This window comes from Capricornis sumatraensis, chromosome 16 (genome assembly GCF_032405125.1).
Source record: "Capricornis sumatraensis isolate serow.1 chromosome 16, serow.2, whole genome shotgun sequence".
In the NCBI taxonomy this organism is placed as follows: Eukaryota; Metazoa; Chordata; class Mammalia; order Artiodactyla; family Bovidae; genus Capricornis; species Capricornis sumatraensis.
The window spans coordinates 82,314,413-82,340,770 of record NC_091084.1 but is presented as its reverse complement, the minus strand read 5'-3'; the positions used below and the strand labels follow the sequence as shown (position 1 = coordinate 82,340,770).

The 26,358-nt window shown below is 41.4% G+C and overlaps 1 protein-coding gene, 1 non-coding gene and 1 pseudogene across 2 annotated transcripts; 2 read left to right on the top strand and 1 right to left on the bottom strand.

Annotated features, from left to right (window-relative positions):
- Window positions 1–1,115: 1,115 nt before the first annotated feature.
- On the bottom strand, window positions 1,116–1,188 carry TRNAG-GCC (transfer RNA glycine (anticodon GCC)). Its single transcript has one exon. It is a non-coding gene; the product is annotated as a tRNA-Gly (tRNA).
- Window positions 1,189–3,650: 2,462 nt separating this feature from the next.
- On the top strand, window positions 3,651–4,595 carry LOC138092856 (olfactory receptor 5AN6-like). The gene has a single exon (XM_068988912.1). The coding sequence runs from the start codon at window positions 3,651–3,653 to the stop codon at window positions 4,593–4,595; it is 945 nt and encodes a 314-aa protein (XP_068845013.1).
- Window positions 4,596–23,740: 19,145 nt separating this feature from the next.
- LOC138092311 (olfactory receptor 5AN6-like) lies at window positions 23,741–24,687 on the top strand (annotated as a pseudogene).
- The last annotated feature ends 1,671 nt before the right edge of the window (window positions 24,688–26,358 follow it).

Below are 26,358 nucleotides of genomic sequence, written 5' to 3'. Positions count from 1 at the left end.
CTTTGTGCATCTCATGTTAAAATAGAGTTGTAGTGAGGATTAAATGGGTTCATATGTGTCTTAAAAGAATGACTGGGACAGTAAGTGTTCAATAAGTATCTACTATCATTATCATTAATGAAGACAGAGACAAAAAGGTAGATATTTATGAAACTGTGGCTCAGAAGGCCAAGAATCTGCCTGCAATGCAGGAGACCCAGGTTCAGTCCCTGGGTCGGGAAGACCCCCTGGAGAGGGGAATGACAACCCACTCCAGTACTCTTGCCTGGAGGATTCCATGGACGGAGGAGCTCAGCGGGCTACAGACCGTGGGATTGCAGAGTCAGACACAACTGAGCGACCAGCACTAACTCTACCATTCTAAAAGCTGTCGTTGATTTTCTACGTCTGTCAATATCTGAACTCTTGTCATAATTAAAATGAGCATAGCTCATTTGACATTGCCTAAGGATTTCAGTAAGAATCAACATTTATTTCACACTTTGAAGGCTCTTGTTTCTAACTTCGTTTAGAATCACTAAGAGTTGGACACAACTGAGCGACTTCACTTTCACTCTTCACTTTCATGCATCGGAGAAGGAAATGGCAACCCACTCCAGTATTCTTGCCTAGAGAATCCTAAGGACGGGGGAGCCTGGTGGGCTGTCGTCTATGGGGTCACACAGAGTCAGACACGACTGAAGCGACTCAGCAGCAGCAGCAGCAGGGCTTAAAGGGTACAATATACTCTCTACCTCAAATATGAGGACTCAGTGAGCTAAATATTCCTCATTGTGAGTCTGCATGTAAGTGGGTCAGTTTGTTCTTTGAATTTTCTCAGTATGGCCTTCTCTCCTCTTTCTTCCTCTGCCCTTCCCTCCCTTCCTCTGCCCTTCTTTCCTCCCTTCCTCTCTTTCTTCCTTCTCTTTTCCTTCCCTGAGTGCAAGGAATAATAAAGAGAAAATAGCTATTAAAGGCAGGACACAGTTTCTTTGCTAACTTAAGACAGGCTACATTAGGCCCATCCCATGTCCGACTCTTTGCAACCCCCGGGACTGGAGCCCACCAGGCTCTTCAGTCCGTGGGAGGAGGTGGGAGGAGGTGGGAGGGTGTCACCGTTCCCTTCTCCAGGAGGTCTTCCTGACCCAGGGGTCGAACCTGGGTCTCCTGCATGGCAGGCAGATGCTTTACCCTCTGAGCCACCAGGGAAGCTCGAAAATCCCATCATAAATCAACCTCCTTGAGAGCAACACCCTCAGATTCCAAGAGCTTATGCTAGTCTCAAGATTTCTGAATCCCCTGGTTCCCAAGGCTGGTTTAGCAAAGGTCAAAAGGACAAGTAGTAGCTGCCCACATAAATACTCTGGGTATTTTTCCCACCTTAATTCCATCTATCATCTTAGACAAAATCAAATTCTGCTTCTCATTCTATAATAGACATTTTCCCCACATATATAATTTCCCCTTATAATGGACTGATGACATTTCAGTGAATAAAAGAGCCTCTTAAAATCCTTATTTGTCCCACAAGTGTGATTGCTTTCCAATGTTAAAGAAAATCTATCATGGTTTTACATCATTTGAAGATTTATGCACCAATGGACATAATGATAACATATTATTTGGAAGCATCAGGTTCTTACAAAAGCCATGGGATTCCTTCAACAAATGTGTGCCCTTGAGTATCTGAGCCGCTGGAGGTTCTACAAAAAATAGGTGTCGATTATGGTTTTGCTTTCCTAAGATAGAGCTACATTCTTACATTTAAAGTGGATAACCAACAAGGACCTACTGTACAGCTCAGGGAACTCTGCTCAGTGTTACATGCCATCCTGGATGGGCTTGGGGGAGAATGGATGCATGTATATGCATGGCTGAGGCCCTTTGCTGATCACCTGAAAGTTCCACGACATTGTTAATCCACTATATCTTAATACAAAGTAAAAAGCTTAAAGTTTGAAAAAAAAAACAAACCCAACAGTTCACTGTCTTATGCACACTGAAGTGTGACTACACATTGAAATCTTTTGTGGAGGTTTAGCAAATACTGATATTTGGCTTCCAGCCCCTGAGATGCTGAATTAATCGGTTTGATCAATGGGGCTTTAGAAAGTGTGCCAGATGGTTGTAATGGACAGCCACAGGGTTGAAGCTCTGCTTTAGAGGAATCATTTTCAGTCTGGGAAGACTGAGCTGCAGAAAGACTAGAGAGAAGCCTGTGCATGTCAGTCCCTGCCCTGCCTTTTTTTATTACAATTTATTATTTGACTCCTGAATAGTTTACAAATATGTAATTAATTTCCAATTATGTTATTTATCATAATTTTATTACTGATTTCAAATTAACCACACTGTAGTCTGAGTCTTATCTGTGTGACCAGCCTTTTAAAATTCGCACTTTAAAAGTTTCTCCCAGGGACTTCATTGGCGGTCCAGTGGCTAAGACACCACGCTCCCAACACAGGGGGCCTGGGTTTGACCCCTGGTCAGGGGACTAGAGCCCACGTACTGCAACTCAGACCCGGTACAGCCAAATTAATAAAAATAAATACTGAAAAAACTTTCTCACAAACCAAATGGATACTTCAAAATGATATTAAGAAGATACTACGTGTTGACTCTGCTTTGTACTCTACTTTATCTACAGCAGTTACTGTATGTAAACAGACCTAATTTAACTTCAAGTAAATCTTATGAGATAAGTTATTTATTATTTTTATAATAAATAAGTTATTACATTATATAAAGTTACATTATTATAAAGTTATTACATTATAAGTTATATAATTATTTTTCTAGCTTTCCGATGAAGTCAATTAAGTAGAAGGAGACCAATCTGTTTGGAGTCATAAAGCTCACAGTTGGCAGAGTCACACTCCAGAACACCTATGTAGTATCTAAGACCGTGTTTTTAGTCACTAAACTAAATACAGGAGTTATAATCTCATTAATAATATCCTAAAATTTCCCAAGTATCTTTTAAGAAGAAGTGAAGTCACTCAGTCGTGTCCGACTCTTTGCGACCCCATGGACTATAGTCTACAAGGCTCCTCTGTCTGTGGAATTTTCCAGGCAAGAATACTGGAGTGGGTTGCCATTTCCTTCTCCAGGGGATCTTCCCCATCCAGGGATCAAACCCGGGTCTCCTGCATTGCAGGCAGACGCTTTACTGTCTGAGCCACCAAATCAACCATCTTTTAAGAAGGGCTTTCCAAACGTTACCATACGTTCTTTTGTCTTTGTGATAGGTAGGTGGCTTAATATTGAAAAGTGTAACATCCTCTTTTTAAATTTAAAAAAGTTAATTGGAGCATAACTGCTCCACGATGCGGTTTTCATTTCTGCTGCACAGCAGCTCTCAGCCGTCTGTGTCCATACATCCCTTCCTCCGGAGCCTCCCCAGCCGTCTGCTACCCCGCCCTGCTGGGCCATCACAGCGCCAGGCTGAGCTCCCTGGGCTGCCCTCTTGTACATGTGGGAACTCTGGCACACAGAACAATCAGTTAGGGGCAAAGTTAACCGGGGTTATTGCTTTTAAAATTGTTCACTATTTCCCTCGATTCTGTGTTCAGTGTGGGTTGAAGGCAGTTTCTTCCCATGGACACTGGGGTAACAATTGACTTAAAGATTTATCCTTTTCCTACAGATCTGAGGACCACCCCCCCAGGGCGATGGCTGGAGGAAAGAACAGTACAACAATCACAGAGTTCATTCTCTTGGGGTTCTCTGAGTTTCCAGAGCTCACTGCTGTCCTCTTTTCAATATTCCTAGGGATCTACCTGGCGACAGTGTCTTGGAACCTGGGGCTCATCGTCCTCATCAGGATGGACTCCCGTTTGCACACGCCTATGTACTTTTTCCTCAGTAACCTGTCCTTGCTGGACACTTGCTATGTTTCCACCATAGCTCCTAGGATGCTCTCAGACTTCTTCAGGAAGCATAAACTCATCTCCTTTCTGGGCTGCGCCGTGCAGTACCTCTTGTTCTCTAGCCTGGGTCTGACTGAGTGCTGTCTGCTGGCAGCCATGGCTTATGATCGCTACGTCGCCATCTGCAGCCCTCTGCTCTACACAGCAACCATGTCCCCCTCTCTCTGCGTGCAGATGGTGGCAGGATCTTGTGTAACTGGATTCCTTGGCTCATTCATTCAGTTCTGTGCCTTACTTCAGCTCCACTTCTGTGGACCAAACATCATCAACCATTTCTTCTGCGACCTGCCCCAACTGCTAGCCTTATCCTGCTCGGACACCGTGTTCTTTCAAGTCATGACGTCTGTGCTCACAGTCATCTTTGGGCTCATGTCTGTCTTGGTTATCATGATATCCTATGGCTACATTGTCGCCACCATTGTGAAGATCACTTCAGCTGAAGGCCGGTCCAAAGCCTTCAGCACTTGTGCCTCCCACATGACAGCAGTGGTCCTCTTCTTCGGCTCGGGCATCTTTGTTTACATGTACCCGGATTCTGGCGGCTCCTCGAGCCAGAACAAACTGGCGTCTGTCTTGTACACTGTTATAATCCCCATGCTAAATCCATTGATCTATAGCTTGCGGAACAAGGAAATCAAAGATGCCCTAAACGTGTGGAAGAAGAAACTCTTTTCCTGGTGTTACTGACTATGGGATTTATTTCAGCTGCACGCTGTAGGAGAAATGTCAACTGAAACATTGATCCACAACTCTCCTAACTGCAGAGTGAGTTATAATTACTATCGTCTTCTGATGTAAACCCACGGCTGGTGCAAGGAGAGGACAACACGTGAGAAGTATCTGGAAGTTCATTATCTCCATGCTTCATCAGTGATGGCCTAATATATCAATAGGCCAAGAAGTTTTGGCGATGTGACTCTTCCACTCCAATGTTCCATTCCTTAGCATGTACTGCTTCACGGACCAATGGTGCCAGTGGACCAAGTCGATCAAGGTTGCCAGGAGACCAGCAAGCCTCCCCATAGCATCTCACTTTAGGCAGGACAAGAATTACTATTAGTACTGAGCTCTTTTAAGAAAGAATTTCCTAACTCATTCTGTTAGTTCTCTCATTTAACCTATTCTTTCCCCTCTGAAAATCATGAATTCATTACTTCATTTATGGACTTGTTCAAAGCAAAAATAAACATAAGAAATCAAAGATTTGTTAACTTCATACAAAAATAAATTTGTTGCAATAAGCATGCTCAACAGGTCTGTCATATTTGGGATTTGGTTGATCAGTTGGCTTGTTACAGACACAGACAATTTTTAATCTGTTATTGCTATACAGTCATCTCTGTTCTTCCTTCTTCACTGTGTAACTGGAAAAGGGAATCAGAACATGGCCCTTTGCTGGTGAGATGATCTAGTGCCTGATTTTGGCACATCCAACAATGTCTTTATGTTACTTTTCTTGTTGTTTTTGCTTTTTGAGTAGACCAAGTCTCCACTAGGAAGTTGTTTTCCCAATAATTAACAAGTGGAAAGTGGTTGGTAAAATTAGCTATAAGAAGCTGATACATGAGAAAAGTCTGGTAGATGCACTCTGGTGCTTGAGAAAGTCTAGATTCGTCTATTTCCCTCATGACCTTGGTTGGAATTGTTACAAGGTGCAGAGAAATACTCAAGTACTGAGGCTGGGACAGAAAGCACTCTTGTTTATTTTCTGGTAGGATTCTGATTTTCATAATCTTTAGGCCAGAAATAAAAAATCTAATTCAGGAGACTATTCTTGGTAAAAGGCATTCTGTTCATTTTTCCTTTTATGTTCAGAAGGGAAAATTCAAAATCCCCAGGAATATTCATGTGGTAAGAACTAAAAGCAAGTGTTGGACACCTGTAGGCAGTACAGCTTAAAGTTTCTGCTTCTAGGACTCCATGTTCCTGAGTCCCAGAAAACTCCGTGTTCCTGAGTTACAGTTATTGGATAGGATTTTGTCAAGGCAAGCTAGATATATAGGATGGTGGACATAGGTTTGATCTAATGTCTTTTTCAGCACTAACATCTATTAGTATCCCATTCAGATTTTCCTCAGCTTTAGCCTAATGACCAAGACTGGACTGGAGTTGAGACTAGACTGGAGCTGACAAAGAAAAGTAACTCCTGAAATGCCACATATTTTTCCCAGTTGGATCCTTAACATTTTTATGGCCAAATATAATTATGATCTCTGATATACCTGCTTAAAATCAATGTCACAGCCAGCAGAGAAGTTTCATTATGTAAAATTTCAAATTGCTTCAACTGCAAAAAACATGATCTTCATGAAAGAGTGATAAGGTCCTTAAATAAGAGGAGCCTATTTACACAGAATACCTGGGTACCTTTTATTCTGACCTTCAAATTACCAAAAGACATAGGTGTTTAGGACATAGAATCCCTGTGCAGGAATTTCTCAAGAATGATAAAGGTTCTGAGATTAATCAATCATGACAGAAGCTGAGTAATCAGATGAATTCCTAAGCAGTACTCTGTTCTTGTTTTTCTGTAACTACATGAGATGAACATTTTTTGTCTTGATGATCTTTTTAAAGAAACCAGGATAGTTTTCATAAATTTGTACTAGGGGAAAGTAAAAGACGCCTGCTCCTTGGAAGGAAAGCTATGACAAACCTAGACAGTATATTAAAAAGCAGAGACATCATTTTGCCAACAAAGGTCTGTATAGTCAAAGCTATGGTTTTTCCAGTAGTCATGTACTGATTTGAGAGTTGGAGCTTAAAGAAAGCTGGGCACTGAATAATTGATGCTTTTGAACTCTGGTGCTAGGGAAGACTCTTGAGAGTCCCTTGGTGGACTGCAAGGACATCAAATCAGTATTGCTTAAAGGAAATCCATACTGAATATCCACTGGAAGGATTGCTGCTGAAGCTGAAGTTCCAATACTTCCTTCTCCAGGAGATCTTCCTGGCCCAAGGATTGAACTTGCTTTCCTGCATTGCAGGTGGATTCTTTACTGAAAATGGAGAGAAAGGCAAATCGAAACTACAGTGAGGTACCACCAGTCAGAATGGCCATCATTAAAAAGTCTACAAATAACAAATGCTGAGAAGGATGTTGATAAAAGGGACCCCCTCCTGTATTGTTGATGGGAATGTAAGTTTGTGCAGCCACTGTGGAAAAGAGTATGGGGTGTCCTCAGAAAACTAAAACTAGAATTACCACATGATCCAGAAATCCCCCTCCTGGGCATATATCCAGACAAAATTATAATTAAGAGAGACACATGGACTCCTATGTGCCTAGCAGCCCTATACACAATAGCCACGGCATGGAAACAACCTAATTCCCATCAACAGAGGACCGGATGAAGAAGACGTGGTGCAGATACACCCTGGAATAGTACTCTGCCATGAAAAGAACAGGGCAGCGCCACTTGCAGGAACATGCGTGCAACCAGAGAGCACCATCCTAAGCAAAGTTAGTCAGGAATAATGCCCTGTGATGTCATTGATATGTGGAATCTAAATGTGACACAGATGAGCCTATCTATGAAACAGAACTAAAGAGCCTCTGGATGAAAGTGAAAAAGGACAGTGAAAAAGCTGGCTTAAAACTCAACATTCAAAAAATGAAGATCATGGCATCCGGTCCCATCACTTCATGGCAAAGAGATGGGTAAGCAATGGAAATAGTGACAGACTTTATTTTCTTGGACTCCAAAATCACTGCAGACAGTGACTACAGCTGAGGAATTTAAAGATTGCTCCTTGGAAGGAAAGCTATGACCAACCTACACATCATATTAAAAAGAAGAGACATTACTTTGCCAACAAAGTTCCGTCTAGTCAAAGCTATGGTTTTTCCAGTGGTCATGTATGGATGTGAGAGTTGGACCATAAAGAAGACTGAGAGCCAAAGAACTGATGTTTCTGAACTGTGGTGTTGGAGAAGACTCTTGAGAGTCCCTTGGACTGCAAGGAGATCCAACCAGTCCATCCTAAAGGAGATCAGTCCTGAATATACATTAGAATGACTGAGGCTGAAGTTGAAGCTCCAATACTTTGACCACCTGATGTGAAGAACTGACTCATTGGCAAAGGCCCTGATGCTGGAAAAGATTGAAGGGGGGAGGAGAAGGGGACGACAGAGGATGAGATGGTTGGGTGGCATCGCCGACTCAATGGACATGAGTTTGAGATGGTGAAGGACAGGGAGGCCTGGAGTCCTGCAGTCCATGGGGTCACAAGGCATGCATGCTAAGTCGCTTCAGTCATGTCTGACTGTCTGCAACACTGTGGACTGCAGCCTGCCAGGCTCCTCTGTCCATGGGATTCTCCAGGCAAGAATACTGGAGTGGGTTGCTGTGCCCTCCGCCAGGAGATCTTCCCAACCCAGGAGTGGAACCCACGTCCCTCAGGTCTGCCTGCATTGGCAGGTGGGTTCTCTACCACCAGCATTACCTGGGAAGCTCACTTTAGCACAGAGAACTAAATTCAAAATCCTATGAGAAACCATAATGAATATTCCAAAAATGTATATGTATGTATAACAGAATTGCTTTGCTGTTCAGAAGTAATTAACACAGTGGTGTAAATCAACTATATTTCAATAAATGAAATGTATGAGTTTCAGACCCTTATAGTCTATGCTTAGCCTAGCACGTGGACTCCCCAGAGAGAGATTTCACAAGCACTTTGTCCAGCCCAGCAGCACTGACCAGCTCCTCTCCTTGGTGAATGAGGTGCAGAGTTCTCACAGAGCCTTAGGGAATGGATAATGGAAGATCACTTTTGAGCTCCCCTAGAAAGTCAGTGGTATTATTAGCAGCTGCTTCTGGTGCCAGGATTTTGTGCTTTTTTAATTACACTCTTCTGTGTTCTTCTAGCTTCCCTTGTATTTATTTTAAATTAAGTTGAAAAGAATCAAGGGCAGAGAAGTGCCTGAGAAGGGTAGAGTGGAGCTAGAAAAACAAGCCCCTGAAGCCTTGCCTACTATCTACCCGCTGGCTGCTGTACTGTGCTTAGACAGGACGTTCAGATTTCTTTTAGCCATTCAAAAGTTGCCAAGAGCATCTTCTGACTATGTCTTATAAATTCACCAGAGAGATTTATATTTGGAGTTGATGAAAATAACCTCTGATACATAGTTGAAGAAAAGCCTCCAAACCATGTAAAGCAGGACCACGAAGGCTCATTCCATGAACACACATGCCTTGTGACTGCAGTAATAAAGGTGCTCTCTTATTTAGATCATTCTGTCTGATCTCACCATTGGAAGAGAGGACTGTCCCATCCAGAATGGATGGATAAAGATAAAAAGGAAGTCCGTGACATGGGTATATTCATAAACAGAGAGAAGCAAGACTTGACAGGTAGCCTTGGAAAGTAAATAGCAGAAAAGGAGTTATTGATGGAGCCACACCCTGATGAGATTGCAGGTGAATAGCTTTATCCTTGGAAGGGAAGATAAATTATTTATTTGAAATAGGCATGACTGTTGTAAGAATGAGTGCCGGTACTGATAAACTTAGGAGCCGGAATAAGCCTAAGGGACTTGATTGTCATGGAAAACAATGGTAAAGGCAACCATTAAGAGGAATACCTGTGCTCCAGTCTAGAACTGCAGAATTAAGACTCTGTACACCGTCTGCAGCAGCGCCTGTTGTTCTAGGTTTTCCCTGACGCTGTCTCCGTCACCACAGGTACCTGGGGGAAAAATACAAAACCCTGAACTTCATAAGCATGTGTTACTCTCCTTTATTCTCACAGCTGTGACACTTGTGTCTCTCTGTGGGGGATCAAGGACACATATCATCCCAAATAATAGACGAAGGACTGATGCTTAGAGACTGCAGCACACTGTCCAAAATTACAGTGGGAATGCAAGGAAACCACCAGTGTGCATAAGGGATCTTTTCTTGAGTGATGGAAATGTTCTAAAAGTGGATTGTGGGGATGATGCCAGTCTACTAAAATTATTGCACACTTAAAATGGATGGATTTATGATTTGTGAGCTATACTTTAAGAAAACTCTTGAAAATAAAAATAAAATGAGAAGAAAAAAATAAATTTCTTGAAGCAAGACCTGGTTAAAAGACTGTGACAATGTCCTGTTCTATTCTGAACCACAGAAATGAGCTTAGAATAAGTCTTCAGTCAGCAGGCCCGACAGGTATTCACACATTCTTCTGTTTAGCCAGCATTTAGTGGACACTTCCTAACGGGCTAAGCGATGAGAGAGAATGGGTAATCACACTGGGGCTTCCCTGGGGCCTCGGTGGAGAGGAATCCACCTGCCAGTGCAGGAGACTTACAGGAGACTGGGTTTCGATTCCTGGGTTGGGAAGATTCCCTGGAGAAGGAAATGGCAATCCACTGTACTATTCAATGCGATAATTTCAATGCGATGTGATAAAGTGCAAAATTAATAGTACATGTAAAGGACGTGACAGTTTTGAATCCTGCCTGTGATGTTCAAGGAGCTCATGGTCTGAGCCACAGTCGGCTCCTGGTCTTGTTTTTGCTGACTGTATAGAGCTTCTCTATCTTCGGCTGCAAAGAATATAATCAATCTGATTTCCATATTGACCATCTGGGGATGTCCACGTGTAGTCTTCTCTTGAGTCATTGGAGAGGGTGTTTGCTATGAGCAGTGCGTTCTCTTGGCAAAACTCTATTAGCCTTTGCCCTGCTTCTGCCAAGCCCAAACTCGCCTGTTATTCGAGGGATCTGACTTCCTACTTTTGCATTCCAATCCCCTATGATGAAAAGAACAACTTTTTTGGGTATTAGTTCTAGAAGGTCTCGTAGATCTTCATAGAGCCATTCAACTTCAGCTTCTTCAACGTTACTGGTTGGAGCATAGACTTGGGTTACCATGATATTGAATGGTTTGCCTTGGAAATGAACAGAGATCATTGTGTCATTTTTTGAGATTGCATCCAAGTACTGCATTTCAGAATCTTTTGTTGACTATGATGGCTACTCCATTTCCTCTAAGGGATTCCTGCCCACAGTAGTAGATATAATGGTCATCTGAGTTAAATTCACCCATTCCAGTCCATCCTAGTTCACTGATTCCTAAAATGCCAATGTTCACTCTTGCCATCTCCTGTTTGACCATTTTCAATTTGCCTTGATTCATGGACCTGACATTCCAGATTCCTACGCAATATTGCTCTTTACAGCATCGGACTTTACTTCCATTACCAGTCACATCCACAACCGGGCATTGTTTTCACTTTGGCTCTGTCTCTTCATTCTTTCGGAGAAGGCAATGGCGCCCCACTCCAGTACTCTTGCCTGGAAAATCCCATGGATGGAGGAGCCTGGTAGGCTGCAGTCCATGAGGTCGCTAAGAGTTGGACACAACTGAGCGACTTCACTTTCACTTTTCACTTTCATGCATTTGAGAAGGAAATGGCAAGCCACTCCAGTGTTCTTGCCTGGAGAATCCCAGGGACAGAGGTGCCTGGTGGGAGGCCATCTATGGGGTTGCATAAAGTCGGACACAACTGGGGCAACTTAGCAGCAGCAGCAGCAGCTTCATTCTTTCTGGAGTTATTTCTCCACTCTTCTTCTTATTGAAAAATTCAGATTTAAAATGAAGAAAATAGGGAAAACCACTAGACCATTCAGGTATGACCAAAATCAAATCCCTTACAGATTATACAGTGGAAGTGAGAAATAGATTCAAGGGATTAGATCTGACAGACAGAGTGCTTGAAGAACTATGGACAGAGGTTCGTGACATTGTACAGGAAACAGGGAGCAAGACCATCCCCAAGGAAAAGAAATGGAAAAAGGCAAAATGGCTGTCTGAGGAGGCCTTACAAATAGCTGAGAAAAGAAGAGAAGCAAAAGGCAAAGGAGAAAAAGAAAGATATACTCATTTAAATGCAAAGTTCCAAAGAGTAGCAAGGAGAGATAAGAAAGACTTCCTCAGTGACCAATGCAAAGAAATAGAGGAAAACAATAGAATAGGAAAGACTAGAGATCTCTTTAAGAAAATTAGAGATACAAAGGGAACATTTCATGCAAAGATGGGCTCAGTAAAGGAGAGAAATGGCATGGACCTAACAGAAGCATTTTAAGTATATTAAGAAGAGATGGCAAGAATACAAAGAAGAACTATGCAAGAAAGATCTTCATGACCATGAAGATCTTCAGATAACCATGATGGTGTGATCACTCACCTAGAGCCCAACATCCTGAAGTGTGAACTCAAGTGGGCCTTAGTAAGCATCACTAGGAACAAAGCTAGTGGAGGTGATGGAATTCCAGTTGAGCTATTTCAAATCCTGAAAGATGATGCTGTGAAAGTGCTGCACTCAATATGCCAGCAAATTTGGAAAACTCAGCAGTGGCCACAGGACTGGAAAAGGCCAGTTTTCATTTCAATCTCAAAGAAAGGCAATGCCAAAGAATGTTCAAACTACCACACAATTGCACTGATCTCACACACTAGCAAAGTAATGCTTAAAATTCTCCAAGCTACATCCATACCATCTTCCATAGTGTCTGTATCAATTTACAGGGGTAGGATGGGGAGGGAGATAGGAGGGAGTTTCAAAAGGGAGGGGATATATGTATACCTATGGTTGATTCATGTTGAGATTTGACAGAAAACATCAAAATTCTGTAAAGCTATTATCCTTCAATAAAAAAAATAAATTAATTAAAAAAAACCCATTTTCCAAGCTAGGCTTCAACAGTACATAAATCATGAACTTCCATATGTTCAAGCTGGATTTAGAAAAGGCATAGAAACCAGAGATCGAATTTCCAACATTCATTGGGTCATTGAAAAAGCAAGAGAGTTCCAGAAAAACATCTACTTCTGTTTTATTGACTATGCCAAAGTCTTTGACTATGTAGATCATAACAAACTTTGGAAAATTCTTCAAGAGATGGGAATACCAGAACACCTGACCTGGCTCTTGAGAAATGTGTATTCAGGTCAAGAAGTAACAGTTTGAATGGGACATGGAACAACAGATTGGTTCCAAATTGGGAAAGGAGAAAGTCAAAGCTGTATATTGTCACCCTGCTTATTTAACTTATATGCAGAGTACATCACGAGAACTGCCAGGCTGGATGAAGCACAAGCTAGAATCAAGACTGCCAGGAAAAATAGCAATAACCTCAGATACATAGATGACACCACCCTTATGGCAGAAGGCAAAGAACTTAAGAGCCTCTTGTTGAAAGTGAAAGAGGAGAGTGAAAAACTTGGCTTAAAGCTCGACATTCAGAAAACGAAGATCATGGCATCCGGTCCCATCACTTCATGGGAAATAGATGGGAAAACAGTGGAAACAGTGGCTGACTTTATTTTTTGGGGCTCCAAAATCACTGCAGATAGTGACAGCAGCCATGAAATTAAAAGATCCTTGCTCCTTGGAAGGAAAGTTATGACCAACCTAGACAACATATTAAAAAGCAGACATTACTTTGCCAGCAAAGGTCCATCTAGTCAAGGCTATGGTTTTTCCAGTAGTCATGTATGGATGTGAGAGTTGGGTCATAAAGAAAGCTGAGTGCTGAAGAATTAATGCTTTTGAACTGTGGTGTTGGAGAAGACTCTTGAGGGTCCCTTGGACTGCAAGGAGAGCCAACCAACTTGACCTTGGTTGATCAACTTAACTTGATCCTCTAGTCAATCCTAGAGGAAATCAGTCCTGAATAGTCTTTGGAAGGACTGAAGCCGAAGCTGAAGCTGAAACTCCAATACTTTGGCCACATGATGCAAAGTGCTGGTTCACTGGAAAAGACCCCGATGCTGGGACAGATTGAGGGCAGGAGGAGAAGGGGATGACAGAGGATGAGATGGTTGGATGGAATCCAAGAGTCAATGGACATGAGTTTGAGTGAGCTCACCTGTCAGAATAGCTCTTATAAAAAAAGGCAACAAATATCAAGTGTTGATGACGATGTGGAGAGAAGGGAGCATTTGTGCCCTGTTGGTGGGAACATAAGTTGGTGAAATCCACTATGGAAAACATATGATGGTTCCTCAAAATATTAAAAACAGATCTACCAAAAGATCTAGCAATTCCAGTTCTGGGCATTTTTATGAGAAAACAAAAACATTAAGTCAAAATGTTGCATGTATCTCAAAATTCATGGCAGCATTATTTACAGTAGCCAAGATACGGAAGCAAGCTAAGAGTCCATCAAAATACAGGATATATTGAATATATTGGATATATCCCCAAATTTGGATATACTAGATATATCTAAAATATAATGGATAGAAGTGTGACATATATATGCAAATATGTGTAATGGAATAGTACTCAGTCACAAAAAAGATGAACCTTTCATTTCACGACAACCTGAATGGACCTAGAGGGTATTACACTTAGTGGAATAAGTCAGGGGAAGACAAATACTATATAATTTCACTGATTTATAAAACCTAAAAAAACCAAATGAACAAATGTAAGAAAACAAACAAACAAAAGACTCATAGATACAGAGAACAAGTTGGTGGTTTCCATAGGAGGGGGATGAACCGAATAGATGAGGGAGATTAAGAAGTGTAAACTTTCAGCTATAAAATAAGTGTCATGCTATGTAACGTGCAGCATTAGGAATGTAGGCATTAACATTGTAATGACTTCGCATGGTGACAGGTGGTAACTAGACTTATAGTGGTGATCATTTTGCAGTGTTTAAAAGAGCAAATTATTATGTTGTACAACTGAAACTAAAATAATATTGTAAATCAATTATATTTCAATAATTAATTAGTAAAGAGAAATATTATACAATACTTATGTTTACGGTGATGATTGTAAATCACTTAAATATGCATTATAACAAGCTGAGTAAGACATATATATACATATAATATTCTGAAAACACAATATTCAGAAAAGACAGCAGAAATCCATCCATAAAGAAAGGTTTTAGATTAAGGTGATGTAAGATGCATTCCTATTCTAGTGATTCATTGGCCTAAAAAAGCTTTCTAAGCATGAATCACCCATGAAGAGGAGGTGGAATCAGCAGGAGAATCTGCCATGATCTCCACTGCCACATGCACCAGGGAACAATTACCTGGACAGGTTAATCAGCCGTCCTCTTTCCACTTTGGATCCTAAGGCGGCATTTAAGAGAACTCCCGGTGAAAGTGCCTCTCTTATCAAGGCTGGCCAGGAGACTGCACGGACAAAGAAGTCTGGAGGGGGATGGTCCTCCCGTAGGAATGTTCCTTTAGAAGACGGTTGATAATAAGTGTTCAATGCCTTTCTTAGGAATCTAGGGCTTAGAAAGTGTCCAGACCAGGAAGGGGCAGCGAGCTCTGCCAGATTTCCCAGATGCCAGTGAAATAAACAGCCACCAGTGGCCACCTGTTCTTCACAAACATCTGGGTGGGAATTGTGGTCACTGGCAGCCTGGGGCACAGGGTAATGGTGCTCAGTGACCCCGACTCCTGGTTTGGAAGCCTTCTTCCTTTACAAAGCCATGTCTTCCACTATCGGCCTGTCTCTCTCTCTGCTTCAAACTTGCTCAGAGCTCAGGTCCTTTCTACTAGGAAGTAATATGTTTCCCTTCAATGGAGAATTTTAACAGAAACAAGACTATGCAGCTAACTGAATAATATCTTGCATTGGGAACTTGCTGTTGTATGGAGAGTTTACTGTAATTTCTTTTACTACCTGATGCCCAATGTCATGTTTTGAAAAGTTGGTGTTTGTCAAGAGCTGCATGAGGATGTCCCTGGTGGTCCAGGGTTTAAGACTCCATGCCTCTCTATGGGGGGGTGTGAGTTCCATCCCTGGCTGGGGAACTAAAATCCTGTGTGCCACAGGGCATGGCCAAAAAAATAAGCTGTGTGCGTGTATTAAGTAATAATTAATTCACTTAGGCCTGGGTTCGATCCCTGGGTTGGGAAGATCCCCTGCAGAAGGGAATGGCAACCCACTCCAGTATTTGTGTCTGGAGAATTCCATGGACAGGGGAGCTTGGTGGGCTACAGTCCACGGGGTCGAAAAGAGTCGGACAGGACTGAGCGACTGACACTTTCACTGTAATATAATTAAAACGATAGTTTATTTCCCATTCCCTTAGCACTGGAGCTCAGTAGCAAGGATTTTAGAGTTTACAAGACTTGGTCCAAATTCACAGCACTGCCACTCACTAGCTGCCCGACCTTGGACAAGTTACTTGGCTTCTCCACACCAAGTCTTCCCGAAAGTGTATTAAAGAAACAGGCCCAGAGGGCTGGGTGAGAGTAAATGAGGTGTGAGTGGATAAGAGACCATTTACCATCAGTTCAGTTCAGTCGTTCAGTCGTGTCTGACTCTTTGCGACCCCATGAATCGCAGCACGTCAGGCCTCCCTGTCCATCACCAACTCCCGGAGTTCACTCAGACTCCTAACCTTTATGCTTTAAACGAGTCGCGGTAGCATAGCGGTTAGGCAGGCAGGCAGTCTAGGGTCCAGAGGTCAGGAGTTGGAATCCCCGTCCATTTAACATAATAAAAGGTCAACTGCACCACGAGGTAATGTACTTCTAGCCCAAAGAAAGACTCCTGAGCTCTCAGCGATCCTGCGTTATTCTTGTCCTGCCTAAAACGCTGGCATCGAGGATAGCTGTGCAGTCCTACTGTCCACAAGCCCACAGCATTCATGGTATGCTTGGAAATAATCAGCGGGAGTGGCTCCGATATGCTTAGGCACCCTTTCAGTTCTTACTTCTTCAGAATCCCCGATCGCTATTCTAACTGGAAAAATTTATTTGCGTTTCTAATCTGACAACGTTTTTTCCTCCTCTTCATGTCCTTAGCACACAGAGGAAACTGATCACTTTGTGATCAGTCACCATTTCTTAAGACACTGGCTTAGCAAGATCAACTTGCTTGTGTCTCAAACAACCATTTACATGATTTCTTATTTCTTCTGGTTGTTTAGAACATGAAAAAAAATATCAGGGAGAGTGACAGTATTCAGGGAACGTTTATTTCTCCTCTAAGAGAAAATCTTTGTTGTCATTGTTCATTTGGTAAGTCTTGTCTGACTCTTTGCGACCCCGTGAACTGCAGCATGCCACGCTTCCTTGTCTTTCACTATCTCCCAGAGTTTGCTCAAATTCACGTCCACCGAGTCAGTGACGTCGCCTTTAAGAAAGGCTTTTTAAACAGTAATTTTAATTATGATTAACAACAATAATAAGAACCCACAGTATCAACTTAAATGATAGTAACGTATAATAACTTTTACCAAGACTCACTAAATCATTCTACAAAGCCTAGTTGAAAAATAAAATGGCTTACTCAATTAAAAACTAGTCTACAATGATACCAAATATTTAATTTGATTGACTTCTTTTTCCGGAATAGACTGATTGTCTACAGGTTTTAGAACAATGACTTCACAGCTACAAAATGTTATCATCAACCCTATTCACTTCAGAAAATGCTGGTGAATTTTCATTGGGAGCATTTGATTCTCAGTGGATATGCCTATAGAGAATGAGACTTCTAAACTCATCTAATTAACAGTAGAAGCGAGAATAGAAATGAAATATTTGTTGCCGGACACATAAGATTTTACCTCATTTTCAAAAAAGGTAATTCCTAAGTCATTTGAAATAGTTAAGCACATTTTATGAGTTTAAAATACATGTGATCATCATATCATAAAATAATAGAAAAATTCAACTACATCAATTTCTGCACATTCATTGTTGTCTAGGGACCAGTATTCATGGTTAGGGGGCAGAAGTGCATGAAAATATCTGTGGTCTTCAGGAAATTAAAGCCTAGCTTGGGAAATCATTGTATGTTATCTATTTGTCATTAAAAAGGCAAGATAAAAAATTCCTGGAGTTTTAATATAAATTGAGTCATGGAGAAGAGGTAAATAAAGGAACATTTATTGAAAGAGTATTCTGTCCAAGATAATTTAATAATAATATTTATTAGTAACCAAAATAAAGCAATTTTCTACCCTGTTCCAAGAACTGTGTAGGGAACTATAGGTATACGAACTCATGCTATCTTTACTGTGACCTACTACCACTCATGATATCCATGCAGGATAATGGAGCTGTGTTTTCAGGTACATTGCTGTGATATAATCATAGGAAACAACTTTTGCGAACTTACAATGAGTTAGAGAATCAAAAATAAAATGAGGAGAAAACCAAATATATATGTATATATAGTATTTATTTTTAATTTGGATTTTTATGTATTCTGCCAGTTTATAGAAATGCATATTTATATATTGATATAACATATTGACATATTGATCTCATAGCATGTAAACTTTTTGAATGCATATTAGTTCTAAGAGTTTTTGGTAGACTCTAGACACATCTCCTTATTCCCTGTTAACTGAAGGCACATCCTAGCTTTTTGTTTGGAGAATATAATTCCCATTTCAGAGAGTAAGCAATTTTTGTACACAGTTTCAGAAGGGATAGTTGAATAAATTACAAGTCCACAAATATTTGTTATTGCTACATTGCTTGGTTCAGCCACTAAACTAAACCTCAGGGTGGTACACTGTTACGTTAATGGACACCAGTGAGTCACAATGCCTTATTCCCATGCCCTTGCATAGTCCCCTTCCACAGTGAGTCACTGCTTGGCCATGTGACTGACTTTGATCAAGGCAGCATCACCACATTTGACACAAGAGGAGGCCTGATGAGTGCTTGTCCTTGGGACTGGCTCTCTTGGAATCCTGAGGTCACACTCAGAAGAGTCTAGGGTGAAAGGCAGGTGGAGAGAGAATCTCAGCCATCTCAACCATTCAGCCATCCCTGGTGAGCCCCAAAACATGTGAGGTCATCTCAGACCATCCCGGCCATTGATGAATGCAGCCACATTAGAATTCCAAGTGAAACCCACAGATGCGCCAAGAAAAAACGTGAGAGATGATGAACTGTTGGTGTTCAAGTCAATAAGCTTGAAGCAGTTTGTTACACATCAGTGCATAACTGATACATTAGATATTTTTTGCTGCTGCTTAGTAGGTAAGTCCTGTCTGATCCTTCGGCGGCACTGCGGACTGTAGCCCCCAGGCTGCCCTGTCTCTAGGACTTCCCGGGCAAGGATACTGGAGTGGGTTGCCATTCCTTCTCCAGCAGATCCTCCTGACCCAGGGATTGAACCCACGTCTCCTGCAGTGCAGGTGGATTCTCTTACCACTGAGCCACCAGGGAAGTCCGTATTAGGTGTTAAAGGAATATTAAAAATACATTTCATCTTGCCTAAAAGCACAGTTTAAGGCGTATTGGGAAAACTCGTAAAAATAAGGACAACGAGATTCTTACCGAACTAGAAAAACGTGAAGGGGCTGAGGGAGCATAGAAGAAGGAGCTTCATGTTCATAAGAGGGACAGATTACCAGGGGAGGCAGGGAAGATATGCTTACCTTTTTACACTGTGTGTTTCCCTCTTCATATTCAATCACCTACTTTCTTGCATTCCTCCTTGAAAATACGTGAAAAGCAATAGTGAACCAGCCCAGGAGCCATTTCAAATATTTATTCAATCTTCCTTTACCTGTTTCCCAAATGATGGCTTTACTTGGCGCCTGGAAGTGGTTAGATATTCAACAACATCAGATTATTTGCCGAACAGAGAAACATTTTCTGTGACTTATAAATAGTTAATTAATTTGGGCTTTGCTATTAAAAGGAAATAAAAACACCTAGTTCATGGGATGTAAACTTTATTTTGGTAATATAACATTTTCTTATATCAAATTAAGAGAGAAAGAAAGCAAGAATACGAGAATGACTTTGTTTCTTGACTGAATGTTAAGCTACTCTTGGTAAGTGTATTAATACTAAGCAGATGAGTAATTTATTCTGCTCTTTGTTCTCCAAAATCTTAGAAATGGCATTTCCATGTTGAGTGACTGCTCATCCACTTTGATTCTCAAACTTCTAAGCTGTTTTCCCATAAATTTTATTTTCATATGGGATTCTGAAAACACTGTATATGCAGCAAGTTTCCATAATAAAAGAATCCTGGAAGAATGGTAAGCTTGCCCTTTAAAAGGCTCACTCTGCTGATCTCAAGGCCACCCTGTGACGTCACAGGTGGCAGGGTTGCACCAGGGCTGCTTGGCCAGTCCACCCATTTCACATGCTTTAAGGTAAGCGAGGAAGCAGTATTTATTCTATTCTGAACCTCTTATTCTTAATCAAAACCAATGATTCTGATTGCTATATGTTTGGTCTTGAATTAACAATGGGGAGAGAATGCAGATAACAAATGGAAGCGACATAAAAATAACTGAGGAATGACTATGAAGTTTCTACTTACTTTTCGAGTTGTGTGAGCTTTCTCTGCTTCTGGGAGTTTTAATCATTATCATCATCATCATTATCTAAAACTTTACTTCGTTTTCTCTTGCCACTAAATTAGAAAATGTAGGTTACAATACTTTATCATTTCTGGGCTTCCCTGGTGGTTCAGATGGTGAAGAATCTGCCTACGGTGTGGGAGACCTGAGTTTCCTGGATTGGGAAGATTCCCCTGGAGAAGGGAATGGCAACCCACTCCAGTGTTCTTGCCTGGAGAATCCCATGGATGGAGGAGCCTGGCAGGCTACATTTCATGGGACTGCAAAGAGTTGGACACAAGTGAGTGACTTTCACTTTATCATTTCTACCTTGTCATTAAAAGACTTTTTATTTAAAATGCATCAATAATACAATGAAAAACTACACAGAGTGAAGTAAGTCAAAAAGAGAAAAATAAGTACCCTACACTAATGCATATACGTGCAATCTAGAAAAATGGTAGAGATGATCTTATTTGCAAAGCAGAGACAGAGACACAGATGTACAGAACGAATGTATGGATACCACGAGGGAAAGGAGGGATGGGATGAGTTGGGAGTCTGGGCTTGGTATACGTACGGTATTGACACTATGCAAAAAGCGCATGTAACTAATGGGAACCTCCTGCACAGCGCAGCGAGCGCCACTCATGGCTCTGGAGTGACCTCCATGGGAAGGAAAAGAGGGGCCGTGTGTACATGAATGACTGATTCACTTTGCTGCACAGGACAAATTAACACAACATTGTAAAGCAATTACGCTTCAATGAGAATTAATTAAAAATAAAACTAAAACAAAGCAAAAAAACAATCAACTTCACTGAAAGTATTTTCTAAAATTTCAAACATAATCTTATGGCCTCAAGATCTCCAGAGTACCAGTCCCTTCAGGACAAAGATGGCAACATAAACCATAGAAATACCGCAGTAACTAGTGTTCCCAAAGAAACCTTTGTTTAACTTCTTGAGATATAAACATGTTATAAATGCAGCTGACGCACTCATCCGATCTCTACTGAAGGTGTTCTAAAGACATCAACTTATGATTCAGGTCTGACTGTAGGGACATAGTCTGGATCTTGTGCTCTCACTGGGGACATTGATGGACGGTATTGAGTCAATACAATTTTCCCTTTCCTAGTATTCAAATGACCCTCTTTCAGGAATAAAAACAATGTCTTAGAATATTAGGTTACTTTTCTTTCAGTGTTTTTCTACCATGACTACTGCTCCCTTATTTGGAAAGCATGGTCCCTATCATATAAGGAGAATAGCTAAAATTACCTCGTTTTACGATGAGGAAACTGATGACACAGAGAAGCGGTGACAGCGGAGGGGCAGAGCCTGGAGTGACCCAAGTGCTTCACTCAAGTTTAATAATCTTAGTATTATAATATTTATTAAAATTGTCAGTGTTTCTTTGGTTATTTATAGAAACAGCTTAGCAAAGAAAAATCATCTGTTATTTTCTCCCAAGTTAATGTAATAATGAAACACAGTAAAAATGTCATTTTATTTTTTAGTTCATCATAAAGGTCTTTTGAAGACATAACTATGAAAACCATCAAAACGATCTCAGAGTGAAAAAGTGAGGAATTTTTTTTATCACTTATCAAAATGTTCTATTATTTTAAATAAAATATAGTCATAAGCAGTTTTAAAATGTGCAGGACTGGACACATAGTACATGGACTATTAGCTTAAAAATTGGGCAGAACAGCAACTCTATAAACAACTTCATGATGGAAGTGACTTTAATCAGTGGAGAAACCATTCAGTTAATTGTGTTGGGAGAGTTTGGAAAAACAAAAGAAAAATTATCTCATAATTATACTTGACACTGTGTACTAAAATACTCCAGAAGTTTTAAATGTAAATATAAAAATACAAGTGAATTCAAAGAAAATATTAAAAAGACTTTTGGATTGTGTAAAACAATATTTTTTTGTGTGTAATACCAAAGTCAGGTACCATAAATATCATAGAAAATTGAGTGAAAAAAGGGAAAGTGTTAGTCGCTTAGTGGTGTTTGACTCTGCGATTTCATGAATTGTAGCCCACCAGGCTCCTCCGTCCTTGGGATTTTCCTGGCAAGACTACTGGAGTGGGTTGCCATTTCCTCCTCCAGGGGATCTTCCCAACCAAGAAGTTGAACCCAGATCCCCTGCATTGAAGGCTGATTCTTTACTGTCTGAGCCACAATTGAGCACCTAAAAATAAAAGAAATCCATATAGCAAAATCCAACATAAAAAATATTGATATTAAATGATACACTTGGAAAAGATTTAGGAAAATATATGAGGGAGAAAGAATTATGATCCTTGATATGTTAAAAGCTCCTGCAAATCAAGAACAACCTACTAAACAAAAGGGTAAAACATACATACAAGCAAGTCAAGAAGCAAAAGCAAATAAAACCAATGAGAATGTTTTTAACCTGCAAGATTGTCAAAGAGTAAAGCTAAATAATTATGGGCAGTGTTGAATGGGACGGTAAGATACTGAAAGGTTGTTGACTCACGATGCCAGGATTCTTGGCCCCTGGAGGAGAAGAATTCAATCCAGGGCCAGAGACCCAGGCTTGATCTCTCAGAGCTTTTGTGTAATAAAGTGTTACTAAAGTATAAAGGAGATAGAGAAAGCTTCTGACATGGGCATCAGAAGGGGGCAGAAGAGCACCCCCTAGCTAGTGTTAGCGATGAAGTTATATGCTCTCCAATGAATCCAAAGAGTGTCTGGAGGTTGTAAAGACCTCACCAGACCTACCCCCATGATTTACATTTTAAGATAACAGAATTAGCCAGAAGGTTTAATCCAGAGACTGTCCTCAGGCAGAATACGTTATTGGTATATAATCCTTGTCAAGAGCAGGTCTACTCCCATAATTTACAGAATTACAGGAGGTTTAATCCAGAGACTGTCCTCAGGCAGGATACATTATTGTTATATAATCCTAAGGAATGTAGAGAAGGAAAAAAATGTTTGTCCTTCCTTCCTCCTTGAGAATTCCAGACCTCTCTCTCCTTGGGGACTCCTAGACTTCTTATCAACCTGCCTAGGAAATGACTCTCTCAAAATTTTATCATAAAATCTTGAATTTGTGTAAACTAGTACCAGTTTTGGAGGAAATGGAAACCCACTCCAGTACTCTTGCCTGGCAAATCCCATGGACAGGGGAGCCTGGTAGGCTGCTGTCTCTGGGATCACACAGAGTCGGACACGACTGAAGCGACTTAGCAGCAGCAGCGGCAGTACCAGTTTTCGGACAACAGTTTGGCAACATCTGTGTGTTTATGTGTGCACACATGTATGTGCAGAAAAAATTGCAAAAATATATCACAAACTATCAAGTGTGCTGCGAAATGGGATCCTCAATGTGTTTTTTCACTAATTTTATAGTTTCTTATATTGACTATGAATAATCTTTGTCCAAAAATATGAAACTTTATCCAAAACAAACAGATTTCATGATATTAAAATAGACAATCTTTACAACCCAAGAATCTTTCCACAGTTTCAAGAAACTTCAAGACAATGGCTGCAGGAAGGAACAATACAACAGTCACCAAATTTATCCTCTTGGGATTTTCGGATTCTCCCAAGTTTAAGATTGCTCTCTGTGCCGTGTTCATGGGGACTTACGTCTTGACAGCGGCCCGGAACCTGGGTCTCATCATCCTGATTAGGACGGACTCCCACCTACACACACCCATGTGCATCTTCCTCAGCAACTGACCCTTCTTAGATTCCTGCTCTGTCACTTCCACAACCCCCAGAATGCTCTCAGACTTCTTCAGGAAGCCTGCACTCACCTCCTTTCCGGGGTGCACCATGCAGCACCTCTTGTTCTCTCGCCTGGGCCTGGCTGTCTCCTGGCGGCCCTGGTTCATGCTCGCTACGTCGCCATCTGCAGCCCTCTGCTCTGCACAGCGACCATGTCCCCCTCCCTCTGCCTGCAGACGGTGGCAGGATCGTGTATAGCTGGATCCCTTGGCTCGCTCGTTCAGTTGTGTGCCTTACTTCAGCTCCATTTCTGTGGACCAAATGTTATCCATCACTTCTTCTGTGACCTGCCTCAACGATTAGTCCTCTCCTGCTCTGAAATCTTCTTGCTACAAGTGATAAAATTCGTGAGAGCAGCGATTTTTGCTGTGATCTCCGTCTTAATCATCATGGTATCTTACAGTGACGTCATTGCCACCATCCTGAAGATCAGCTCTGTTGAACGCAGGGCCAAGGCCTTCAACACCTGTGCTTCCCACCTGAGAGCAGCGACCTTTTTCTTTGGATCAGGCCTCTTCGTCTACACGCACCCCAGAGCAGGCAGTTCTCTGGGCTATGACAAGATAGCCTCGGTCTTCTGGACGGTGGTGATCCCCAAGTTGAATCCTTTGATTTACAGTCTGAGGAACAAGGAAATCAAAGATGCTCTAAAAGGTGTAAGAAGAAGGGAACGTTTTCCCATTGTCATGGTTAGCTAAAGGTCTGGGAGCCTCATGACCTGTCGACTAGAAGTTTCCAGACTATGCAAGGGAAATGAATGTAACATTATTCAGCAGGGTTTCAAGTGAGTCAGTCCATCTAAATCCACACTGGCTCAGTGCCGTGCAAATCCTGGAGTTTCTTTCAGTCTTGATCATTGACTCTCCTTTCTTACATCAGCAATGACTTCACAAAGCACTTAATGTATTAATTTTTATGTCCATATAACCTTCAATTTCTCAGTATTTGGCCCTTGCATACTCTTTCAGAATTTCAGACTGCAGGCTGGAGGGGGCGGGAGTAAATACAAGGTCAGGAAAAAATTTTTCTCATACACAACATTGCAAGTAGAACAATGACCACATTGTCACAGCCTACAAACTCTCCAGGGGCCTACGCGATTCCAGGTGATGAAAACACGGATGTGGAGAGAAGCACAACTTTACACTTTGACATAACTTGCCTGCCATGGAAAACACCATGAGCAGTGTAGGCTAGAATTTGTTTTCTGGGTTACTGTTTTTAGCACCTAACGTCAACAGTTGAATGAACAAGGGGATTTCCATGCTACTATGCTGACCCAGGAGAGCTAAAATACAAAGAAAAGAAGTGATCTTTTGAAGTCTGAAGTACATTGACAAGATTCTTTTCAATATACTTTCTAAAGGGAAAGTCGCTGTTGTGTCCGACTCTTTGCGACCCCATGGACTATCCAGCCCATGGGATTCTCCAGGCCAGAATACTGGAGTGGATAACCTTACCCTTCTCCGGGGAATCCTCCCAAGCCAGGGATTGAACCCATGTTTCCCACATGCAGGCTGATTCTTTACCAACCGAGCTGCGAGGGAAGCCCAATTGAAGAGATTGCATTTCTGTTATTATGGCAGATTGAATGGTATAGATGTACCCACCACTGTGAAACAACTAAAGACATCGGACAGAATGGTTTTAGAAACTATTTTTAAATACACTTATGAGCAGGCAAGGAAAGAAAAGGAAATCTCCAACTTTCAAATATAAAGAACAATCAGGAATGCTGAGAGTGAAGGCAGCCCTGCATATGACTTTCACTTTGGGGAATTTGCTGAACTCTCATGATATTTGGCTTGTTTGTTTGTTTTTACTTTTTACTGGCGTATAGCCAGCCAGTTAAGAAGATTGTGATAGTTTCAGGTGAACAGCAACGTACTGAGCCATACATTCACATCTGTCCATTCTCCTCCAAACTCTCCTCCCACCCAGGCTGCCAGATAACACGGAGCACAGTTTCCTGCGTTAGACGGTAGGTCCTGGGTTATCCCTTTCAAATACGTACCCCAGTATGTACATGTCCATCCCAAGCTCCCTAACTATCCCTCCCCCCATCCGCCCTTTCCCTGGCAACCATGAATTCTTTCTCTAAGTCTGTGAGTCTCTTTCTGTGTTGTACGCATGCTCATTTGTATCATTTATTTTTAGATTATGCATGTAAGAAACATGATATTTTTCCTTCTCTGTCTGACATACTTCTTCATTCAGTGTGACAGTACATGTCACTACAAATTGGCCTGTGTTTCGATAAGCACACAAGAGAGACTTGGGGAGAGAGAGAGAGACCAAGCCCAAACTCTCAGGGAGCATTTAATTGGAGACCCAGACATCCATACGAGAGTCCAGCAGACTAGACTTTG